The following is an 11,286-nucleotide window of genomic DNA, read 5'->3' as shown; positions in this document are numbered from 1 at the left end:
CCTGCCTCAGCCTCCCAAGCTGCTGGGATTACAGACCTGTGCCACCGTGCCTGTCTTTCTTTCTTGGTCAAGATCATATCTAGATGTGCCTGTCTGATGTTCACCCATTCAATTCTATCAACATTTATTGAGTGCCTATTGTATCTCAGGCTGGTATGCACAAATGGATACACAGTCCCCAACCTCAAGGAGTTGGCAGAGAGGCAGAGACAGACACGTGAACAGACAACTGTAACACAGTGCACTCAGCCTGCGAGTGGATTTAGGGTGTTTGAGAAATTCTCCAGTCACACATTTTCAAACAGTCTCTTGGGTCACTTCCACAGATGGCTCATTTCCTCCATTATGTTTTGATCCATCCTAACTTCATCTTGGATTTTCAGTTTACCTTACTTTGCTCCTGTTTCTTCTTTGACCAAAAAAATCTCCTTTAAATTCATCACACTCCTGGCTCAAGTAGACATCCCATTTATGACCAAAATAATATGGAAAGTCTCTGTGCGCAGACATACAAATAATCCTACAATGAGAAGTAGAAAATGCAATTTGCCGATAGTAGGTCCAGGATGATTTCCATTCTTGTAAAAAAATATATAAGATGTATGTGACATATATTTGTATATGATTTGAACATATTTGGAAGACTATTTGCCCATCTGTTAGCAATGGCTACTTATGGGAAATAGGTTGGTGGGGGAGAGGCTTGAACTTTTTGTCTCACAGAATTCTGTCCTCTTTGGGTTTTTTCCACTTAAAAAATTTTTTTTAATGTGTGGAAAAAAATAAATAAAAACTATTAGCTCTTGGCTGTGCAGATCAACAAACCCAGACTAGAGGAAACTAAATGCCCTCCAAGACATCTCCTCTTCCCATCAAACTCCCTCCTGAGCCCCTGTGTACATCTCTCCATGAAGCAGCACGCCCCAAACTCACTGAGAATATTCCTTAATGCCTTCGGTCAACATGTATTTGCTGTGCATTTACTATGTGCACCGTGGATTCATGAGAGAATAAAACAGCTTCTTGCCTCTGTGGAGCTTCAGCCTGGTGACACAGTCCCTTTTCTGGCCTCTCTACGTGTTCTTTAAGGCTCAGCTCAGGGAGTCTCTCTTTCCTTCTTCCTCTTCTGCATCTTATAACATTTAATCTACAGGAGACTTTTGAAGATTCAAACCACCTTGACCACAGGGTCTAAAAGAAAGGCAACTGGATGGGTTCCATTTGTGTCTGCCTGGCCTTCATTTGGTGGTCTGCATTTTTAAGTGAACTGAGTACAGATGGGGGAGGCTGGTACCTCCTGGACCTTTTTTTTTTTTTTTTTTTTTTTTTGGTACTGGGGATTGAACTCTGGGGCACTTGACCACTGAGTCACATCCCCAGCCCCTTTCAAATATTTTATTTAGAGACAGGGCCTCACTGAATTGTGTAGGGCCTTGCTAAGTTGCTGAGGCTGGCTTTGAACTCATAATCCTCCTGCCTCAGGCCCCCCACCCACACCCCGAGCTGCTGGGATTACAGGCATGCATCACCATGCCCAGCTCCTGTGCCTTCTTGAAGTGTAGAAAGGTGACAGGAAATGCTAATGATGTGAACAACCACTCATATAGCATAGTGAACACTATAGAGAAGAAGCAGAATTTATAAGGCTAGGTACTAAAAAGAAATGGATGCTGAGCTTAAGGGTGAGGTTTGCAAAGGCATTGAAAGGAAGTCTGAGTTTAGCTGGGATTTGAAGGATGAAATAAAGTGATTCGGGGGACACAGCTCCAGGTGGGAAAATCCAAGGTGCACGGCAGCATGATTCCAGAGAGTCTGAGGAGCAGGGTGAACTGAGCAGGCTGGAGAGGTAGGTGAGGGTCAGGTACTGCATGGTTCTGTGTAACCTGTTTCAGTCTGTTTTTTCACTGCTGTAACCAAAAGCTCTAACCAAAACAATTTTAGGGGAGGAATGTTTTATTTGGGGGCTTGCGATTTCAGAAGTCTCTCTGTCCACAGACAGCTGGCTCCATTCCTCGGGGCTCGAGGGGAGGCAGGACATCATGGAGGAAGACTGTGGTGGAGGGAAGCAGCTCACATGGTGATCAGGAAGCAGAGAGAGAGAGAGACCCCAAAGCCACACCTCCAATGCCCCCTCCTCCAGCCACACCCACCTGCCTCCATCAGGGATGAATTCACTGATTAGGTTAAGGCTAGAACCCAATCATTTCTCCTCCAAAACCTTTTTGTATTGTTTCACGTGTGGGCTTTTGGGGGACACCTCACATCCAAACCATAACAGCAAGCGTCAGATCCTGTGTGGTTTTGTACACCACTTTAAGGAGTTTGGGCTTCATTCTAAGAGAAGATTGGGGATTATAGAATGCTTTTAATTAGTGACAAGATAACACTTGCTTTTTAGAAGGGCCTTCTGACTGATGAGTCAGGTAACAGAGGGCCCAGTGTTTCTAGCTCGGTACTCGACCAGAGTGTACACGACTATGCACAGATTGAGTATTAGCAGAGCAAAAGCTTTTCCATCCGGTCACGGGTTCCCTTGACCTCTTCTCCATCCATCTGACATTTTCTCCTATGGCCTCTTCTCCATCACCCAGTTCAAATAGCTTTAGAATTTTTCTCTTTCCAGAAAAGGCGGGGGGGCAAGACCTAAACATGCACTTCACAAAAGAGGCTACCCAGATAACCAATCCATTGGTTTAAAAAGGCAAATCAACTTTATTTTCATGATCAGTGAACTAAAATCATAAACCACCACACTGACTAGAATGGTGAACAGGGAAGACAGGACAATATCTAAATGTCGCTGAGAATGGGGAACCTCAGGGATGTTGACAAGGGTACAACTCTGTTCACATTCTTTGGAAAACTGACAGTGTTTTCTAAAGGTGAACATACCTTTTGCTCTATGGCCTGGCAATTGCACCCAAAGAACTATACAAGGCCATTTATCACAGCAACTCAAAATGGAAAATGGCACCTCAATGTAGATACATCAGTTATGGTATGTTTATGTATCAGGACGTGAAGCAGCAACAAAAATAAGAAATGAACCACAACTATAAAAGGTAGGACAGAAGATGCTAGATGTGAATGAATATATATATATATATATATATATATATATATATATAGTGACTGTAATTCCATCAAGATCTAAAGTAGGGAAGTTAATCGGTGCTATTAGAAATCTGGGTGGTGGTTCCCTTGGGGAGTCCAGAGAAAGCAGAAGTTGGGGTGGTGCAGGGACATGGGGTTTGCCAGGGACTGTCTGGTATGTTCTCTTTCTCAGCTTGGTCACTGTTCCACAAACACGATCACTTTATGATGAATTCACTGAGCTGTATGCTGAGGATTTGTGGACTCGTTTTCATGCATATTTTAATAACAGATTAAAAAGGGAAAAACAGAGAAAGCTCAAGATATCAAAGAAATAAAGAAGAAGGCTCAAGATGCCAAAGCCATCTTCTTATCTTTGTGTTTGTGACAGGATTGGGCTGGGGTTGTGGCTCAGCAGCAGAGCACTTGCCTAGTCTGTGTGAGGCCCTGGGTTCCATCCTCAGCACTAAATAAATAAATAAATAAAATAAAGGTATTGTGTCCAAATGCAATTTAAAAATAAAGATATATATATATTTCTTTATTTTTTTTAAAGAATGACCTCAGGGTTAAACCTGGTCAGTGCTTTCTTTCTGCTTTCTTCTGATATCATTTCCTTCCCTTGGCCCTTCTACCATGTCACCATACTAGGAGATGCTCTTTGACAGGATCTTCAGGTGCCAGATGGTGGCGAATTTTCCTTTTGAATGAATCTGTTTTATTTGTTTGTTTATTTATTTATTCATCCATCTATCCATTCATTCATTCATTCTGAGGACTGAACCCAGGGGCATTTAATCACTGGGTCACATCCCTAGCTCCTTTTTATTTTTTATTTTGAGACAGGGTCTCCCTAAGTTGCTCAGAGCCTTGCTAAGTTGCTGAGGCTGGCTTTGAACTTGCGATCCTCCTGCCTCAGCCTCCAGTGTCACTGGGATTATAGGCGTAAAGCACCATGCCTGGCTTCTTGTATTTTTTAAAACTTTGATCTTAGAGACATGTTCTTTTCTGACTTGGTTCTCGTTATGCCCTTTGGTTAGGTATCTAACCCGCTGGTTTACTTCCCCTCAGGGATCCTGAGCCTTTTCTTCTCTCTTCCAACGCGTATGTACTGGGCAGATGCTCCCTCTTTACTGTGCACATTTTTGAATTGTTTGCAATTGTTGCAAGAAATATGCTTTGGTTTCAAAACTCAAAATATCATAAAAATATATCTTTTAAAAAAAATCTTGGGTTTGCTAGTGCAACTTAACTATGTGCCAGCCATTAGGCGTCAAAATTTTCTCACACCTGAACGATATACACCCACTATTTGTGTTACCAGTTTTATGCTGGTATCTCTGGACTCATGCTTCTGCATCGATTTGTGTAACCATCGGGCAAGCTGGTTTAATCTTTTTACCTTAATTTCCTCATCTATAATGAGGATAATGCCAACCCTCTCCTCTTATGATTGTCAGGAGATTTAAGTGAGATGATACATGTAGAATGCCTGGCATAGAATAGTTGCTCAATAAATAGGGCAGAATTGCTGCTGATTTGCACCTGCAGACCAAGTAGTGTGAGATGTGCTTACTGGAGGGCTATTCTGCAGAGAACAACCAGTGACCATTTCACCTGTTCCTCTCAGAAAAGCAGTCATTTCCCTAAAACCTCAGCCCCCAGGAGAGGTCACCCTGATTTAGGGACATAAAAATAAAGCCAATAGGGCTACATGTGTTTGATTTCTTTCAAACATAGGTGATTATGTGGCTTAGAGGGGCTGGGGAGTGAGAAGAGTACTCCATATCTTAGAGAAGCTAGTGAGATGCTTTAACAAATATATAAGAATCATATATAATTGGCACACACTTTGTTTGAATGCAAACACTGCTGTTGAAGTGGTGCTTAAAAACAGTTTGTTGGCCTTCTCTTCGTACAGGAGAAACATTTCTCTCGTTTACACTACTCACTTGCTTAGCAAACCCTTATTTATCCTATAATGCAAGCGTAATCTGCCCAACATGTCCAAATGCCCACAGATCCTGAATTAGTGGAGTCTGAATTAATGGAATTCGAAGCAGTCTCTCGTGGAGAAATGACAAGCATCTGAAAAACAACCCACTCCAAGAATGTTAAGCACACTCCAAAAAAATTACCTCTTCTGGGCTGGGGCTGTAGCTCAGTGGTAGGGCGCTTGCCTCACACGAGTGAGGCACTGGGTTCGATTCTCAGCACCACATTAAAAAAAAAGTACTTATAAAAAGATATTGTGTCATTTACAACTAAAGAAAAGAAAAATCACCTCTTCCCTCCCCTTTCCTCTCTCTTCCTGCTTGTTGTCTGGCTTTCAAAGGAGACAGAGGAAGACAAATGCCAGTGGATATTCTCAGGACATTTGAATGGTTATTTATTGAGAAGCCACAGTTTCCCACACTTTCATAACTGTAGGCTTTATATAAGGCAAAAGCAAGATGGATCCACTACTTTACACAGGAAGAGAGCGCTCTGCAGCTGACCTCAGGGTCGTGCAGTTACAGATCAAAACGCAATGTACATGACAGATATAAAAAACAGTGTGGAACAAAATAATTTAAATTATGATTACAGTCTACAGAGGGAAATATCCACATCTTATTATAAACACATTTATAATCTAGGGTTGTCATTTAAATATTCAGGTGGGTTTTTTTTACATACACAGTTATTGAAACATAAAAGCAAAATGTTAACATTTAGGATGATAAACTTTATGACAGAAGACAGTTACTCTGAACTGTGCTCCATGCTAAGTCATGATGGGATTGCCCCCTTGCCGTGGCAATTAAGAGAATTAATCTGCCAGTATGTAGCCTTTTATGGCTAACTATATTGATAGCATATAGATGAAAGGATAGGCCAACAAGGATGCTAGGATTCCATTTTTTTAAAATATATTTTTTTTAGTTTTAGGGGAACAGAAAGAACCAAAAGTTGGCTATTGGGGCCTGGCCTTTGGTTTATTAAAAAAAAAAAGCAGATCTATGTGCTTAAATTATTTATGTACTCATTTAAATAACCAGCATCCACAAACATGAATCAAAGAAAAAAGTCTCCAGCATCCTCGCCTTCACATCCATTTATCTTCAATGTCTACACAGTTTGTGAATGAAGCATCATTTCACTTGGCTGGTAAGAGAGACCCGTCTAGCAGTTGGACTATGTATTCTCCATGAACAGTATTTAAAGAATGGTGCGCCATATTGCTTGTAAACATATAGACATGGAAATAAGGAAACCAATGGATTGGAAGGTCATTGCTAATCTTGGTACCACATAGCTAAAATGGCAATTGTATTGGTAAACATCTCATGGGCATGGTAGTTGACAGAAAATTCCCTAATGGAGTTAACTAACAGACTAAGGACATGCATTGATTACAGGACTGTCCCAGTGGACTTGAAGGACCAAATGGTCTAATCATCTTCTTCATCTTCCTCGTCGCTGTCTTTCATGCTGATCCCCTGCAGGCCCCCACCCTCGCTCACTGAGGCCGTGGCTTCTTCTACAGTGAGCCGGTTCCGGATGGTCTCGTAGGTCTTGCTGTTCAAGGTGGAATCCAGGACCCCTTGCAATCGGAAATCTCTATAGGTTTTCTAAGGAGGGAAAAGATGAAATGAAATGATAAGGGAGATATCGTCTCCAAGGTGGGTAGGGAGAGGATGCAAAGCAGGTGTGACCTTCTGCTAAATGTCACTCTTTATGCATTGCTAGATAAAAAGCCACCGTGCTCAGATTTCACTTGTACTGAAAACTGAGATTCATTAAATGACAGAAAATGAGAAACTGTGACAGGATAAACTGTATTAGATGAGACAAAGCAAAGAACATAAGCTTGTGTTTATTTAATTCCATAAAGGGAAATGTTCCATGATTGTTTTGGTTCTTTTTTTTGGGGGGGAGGGAGGGGGTCTGGTTCTTTCTCTTAGGTTCGTATAAAATAATATGATCGACAGTGTTAAGGGGCTATAATGTATAAATAATGGATCCAGTGATTATGGTATTTTATTATTTCAGTTACAGTCTGGTCTTTGGAATTTTTGAGTCTTATAATTGCATGAGCCATATCCCTCTGTCTCATTCACAAGATAGACATATGTATATTGGTATATGAAACCTATTACGGGCAGCAACAATTATGGGCAAGATGGAGCGCTAATGCCTCATCAATATGGTGCAAGCATGTGACTCATTTCTCATCTCCTTGGGAAAGAACTGTATTGATTCTGTTCACAACTTTATGCTCTCAGGGAAGAAATTTGGCTCTTTTTCAAGAACAATGGTTTGGGATTACTGTACCACAAGTTCTTTCTTTGTTCCTTCAGGCGATTTCTTTCGGATTTCCTTAGGTATCCTAAGGACTGTTTTGCTAGAAATCCCTTAGTGTTAATTGAACATGACCAGAAGCATCTGGCTGTTGTCTACTTCATAATATTTTTTTTTAAAAAAGGTCTCTGTTTAACTACAATTCTGCTCATCACACTGCCTATCATTTTAGCTACTGATTCTGCTGTTTGCTTCTCCTATTGATATAGGAAATTTGCTAAAGGGGCCAGAGAAGGAGTGTTAACCTGTTTCAGTATCACTCTTGCCATTCTTTCTTTTTTGGTAGAGGGATTGAACTCAGGAGCATTCAACCACTGAGCCCCATCCCCAGCCCTTTTTTTTGTATTTTATTTAGAGACAGGGTCTCACTGAGTTGCTTAGCACCTTGCTTTTGCTGAGGCTGGCTTTGAACTTGCAATTCTCCTGCCTCAGTCTCCCAAGCCGGTGGGATTACAGGCCTGTGTCACTGTGCCGGACCATTATTTCTATTTTCAATAGTCATCCAATGCAGTCACAGTGTTAGCAATCGCAAGGTCAACCTCCTCTGAAGGTCATACATTATGATGACCGTAGAGTCAATGACAGCTTGGCTTAGAGAAGCCCCATAATGTAAGATTATGTGCAAGATGGCTATGTTCCCTCTTTGCTATTTTATGCCCAATGCTCCAGCAGGATTACCCATAGAGCCTTCCTTCCCTCTTAATACGAACTGAGTGTATAAGGTCGACCCAAATCATGGATCAAGCTGCAGGTTTTCTGAAGAGGAGGACGAAGCAGCCAGGTCAGTGCCTGAATGGTGTCTCCGCCTTGAGCGCGATAAGGCGGGAAAATGAGTGGATCAACCGGAATTTTTGAACTTTTCAATCAGATAGTCTATGGCCACTTAGAATGCCATAATTGTTGCCAAAACCGGAGAGAAAAAATAAAGCTAAAACAGCTCTAGCATTTCTCCCCTTTATACAAATTCCAGAGCAGTGCGCTCCCCGACCGGACTCCGAGTGCCTAAGGGTAAAGGCCGTGTCTAGTCACTTTTGAATCCTCCATCTGGTGATACACGGGGAGGGGCTCGCCTCATCGTACCCAGTGTTGGATGAATGAATACATGCTTGCTGAATAATGAATGAATGGATGAATAAACGGGGTGTCTGTTGAGACAAGAAAGAAAGCCAAATATCCTTGGAAATTTGCCCTGGAGAAGGAGACCTCTGGGTCACGGACTTGGCACAGAGGTGGCAATTCTGTTTCCTACCCCTGTGTCACGGCCTTCATTCAGCTGGGCCCGGTTTTGGTGAAAGTGAAGGGACTCCCGTGGCATGACCTTTCCGTGTTGTCCCTCTTGTGATTCGTGTGTGCGCGCATGCATGTATGTGCAACCGAGTGTGTTTGGCAGATGGTGAACATTAAGGCTTCTCTCTGACATATCTTTTCTTAATTAAATAGGGTGAATTCTCAACAGAGACCTGGAAATACCAGTGATGGGGAGATCATTTTTAAGGTATTCTAAATTATGTCTTCTTTTCAGGTCAAACAGAAAATCTGACCCCAACTCTGCCCAGGCATATTCATACTCAGAAAATGGAATTCAAGAGGTTAGTGAGTTTGCCTTAAAGAAGCAAAGAAAATAAAAAAATAAAAAAAGGGAAAAAGACAGGTTCATAGTTCAAGTGCATACGTTTCTTTTTAAAGAGCTACAGTACTCTTGCTGCCTGTAACCTTTCCTGGGCAGACGCTCTGTGAGATCAAATGCAGATGATGATAACTCTCCTTAATTACACACAACCAAACAGTAATTGGTTGTAAGTCAGCACTGGGGTCCAGGAGTACCTTCAGGGGGGTAGTTGCTAATCCAAAAGGGACCAGGAAATGGGGGTGGGGGTGAGTGCCGGGAAAACTTTTGGCACACTGTTAAAAAACCCCAGCAATTCAGCTACCTTGAGGGTTCAAGTATTTTAAAAGAGACTTTGTGCTTTGAATAGGAGTTTTGCATACGAATGTTTTAAAACCCTCCACGGGTGAAGCATCAAATGGAAACTGAAATGATCAAAAACGTATTTACCCCCTTCTGTGATCTTATTATTTCATGTAAACCACTGAGATTTCACGCTGAAATAATTATCATTAGTTCAAGGCACACACACAAGAACAGGGAAAAAAAGCTACTTTGAGGGTATGTTATCTCACCTTTGTGATCCTTTACATTTGATTGTATACACGCCTTGGAAGAGACACTACTTCAATTAACTATGAGAACAATATTGATTTGCATTCTGATAATGATCACAGGACATCTTTAGAAATAGCTGGAGGTAAATATTTCCATTAAATTAATTGTGGCAAAATTTTATTTAATTAAACCATAAGTGAAATTCGTAATTTATGTGATTAGCATCAACGGCACCCAAAGCTAGCTTTTAAAATCTAAAGCAAGGGAGATGGCCTCTGTTGTAATTTTAAATGGCAAATACATAAAATAATTTTTCTATCTGGATAAAGATATCAAATTCCTTTTTATTAAAGTCTAAATAAAAATTAACCAGGCATCACAAAGTGATTTCATTGGTTTTTCTTATGGGAGATAACTGTTTTAGAAATCATCTTGTATGTATTTTATATGTATGTAGATATTCTTTGTGTTAAGGAAGTTCTGCAGCTTGGGAATGAAATGTATTTCAGTAAGGTATTTGCAAAGGAGAATAATTATTTTTTTTTCTTTTACCTTTACCATCCTAATTAGTGTTTTCAACTGATATATGTGAAGCTGTAGGTCCATCCGGTCTGTCAACCAGGTGCAGATGACGTTCATAGAGCTGTTGTACCATTGCTGAAAAAGAGACAGAAGTTCTCCAGCCAACGCATCGTGGAGCGCTGACGGGGCAGACAGGGAACAGACCACGTTTGAGCACCCTGCTCTGTTCCAGGAGGAAACAAAGTGGTTAAAGAGAGTTTGCAAGCACAGAGATCATGAACATTAATTTACATAAAGCCGCCAGGTGCTGGATGGGTCTAAATGAGAGCGGTGTGGACTCAGAAGCTAAGGTAGAACTCCGCTACTCTAGACATTCCAAACATAGTCCACCTTTTGCTCTTCTGATTCTCTTTGGAATTGGTTTACTTTACTCAGCTTTGATTCAAAGCATTCCTGATTTCCTAATGCTATTGTCTCCGATGTCCAGAGAAGTGGGGGCTTCTCCACTGAACTATTTAATGTGCATTGCAACTTACCTTTGGAAAGCCCTGGACTTCTGTCTGCTAAGTACAATTCTGGGAATCAGGCTGAGAGCCTTATGAACTGGGGGAGACGTTTACCTCCATTTACCCAATTGGAGTGTTTCTGATAAAGACAATGAATGATTATTTCTCTTTAAGGGCCAAACTCTACTCTGGGCAGCCCATGTGCCCTTATATTGGCTGTGCAATCTGTTTTAATGTTAACACCAAAAAATTATGGAAGAAGAAGGGGAAAAAAACCCATTTACAAATGAGCTCATTTCAAGCTGTTGAAATCATACTTCCCCTTAAGGGGGTTAAATTTTGCTTCTTGTCTGTGAAAAATGCTTGAAGCTGTGTCACTTTAGACTGCCACCCCTGTGGTGCAGGAAGTCTCTGGTGCAGTATAATTTTGCAGTACTGCTCATATATTCATAAATCTCACTCGGAGACATATGAACAGTGTTATGAAGTGTCAGTATGAAAAAAAATCTAATCTTTTAAACTTCACCAGGTTTCATTACGCTCTGCTGCTTATACCAAACAATTTACAAATAAACTGAAAAGGTGTGGACGGACCTATATATTTATTTATAGGGCATCTATATGAAGCGTGCACAGAAAAGAGGCAAAAAAAGAAAA

At 41.1% G+C, this 11,286-nt stretch overlaps 1 protein-coding gene across 8 annotated transcripts in view; it reads right to left on the bottom strand.

Moving 5' to 3' along the window:
* Nucleotides 1-5,441: 5,441 nt before the first annotated feature.
* The window catches only part of Cadps (calcium dependent secretion activator), a 480,326-nt gene continuing 474,481 nt past the window's right edge, over nt 5,442-11,286 (bottom strand). For all 8 annotated transcript variants that reach the window (XM_058582090.1, XM_058582085.1, XM_058582091.1 and 5 more), the window contains 2 exons: nt 10,154-10,258; nt 5,442-6,707 (listed from right to left, as the gene is read on the bottom strand). In XM_058582090.1, coding sequence (XP_058438073.1) covers nt 6,528-6,707; nt 10,154-10,258 — 285 coding nt within the window. In that variant the 3' untranslated portion in view covers nt 5,442-6,527. The remainder of the gene's footprint in view (nt 6,708-10,153; nt 10,259-11,286) is intronic.

This window comes from Marmota monax, unplaced genomic scaffold (assembly GCF_021218885.2).
Source record: "Marmota monax isolate L192 unplaced genomic scaffold, Marmota_monax_Labrador192_F-V1.1 WCK01_AAM20220418_F8-fsc00042, whole genome shotgun sequence".
Taxonomy (NCBI): domain Eukaryota; kingdom Metazoa; phylum Chordata; class Mammalia; order Rodentia; family Sciuridae; genus Marmota; species Marmota monax.
Note: the sequence above shows the minus strand (reverse complement) of the source record. Positions and strands in the feature narration are given on the sequence as shown.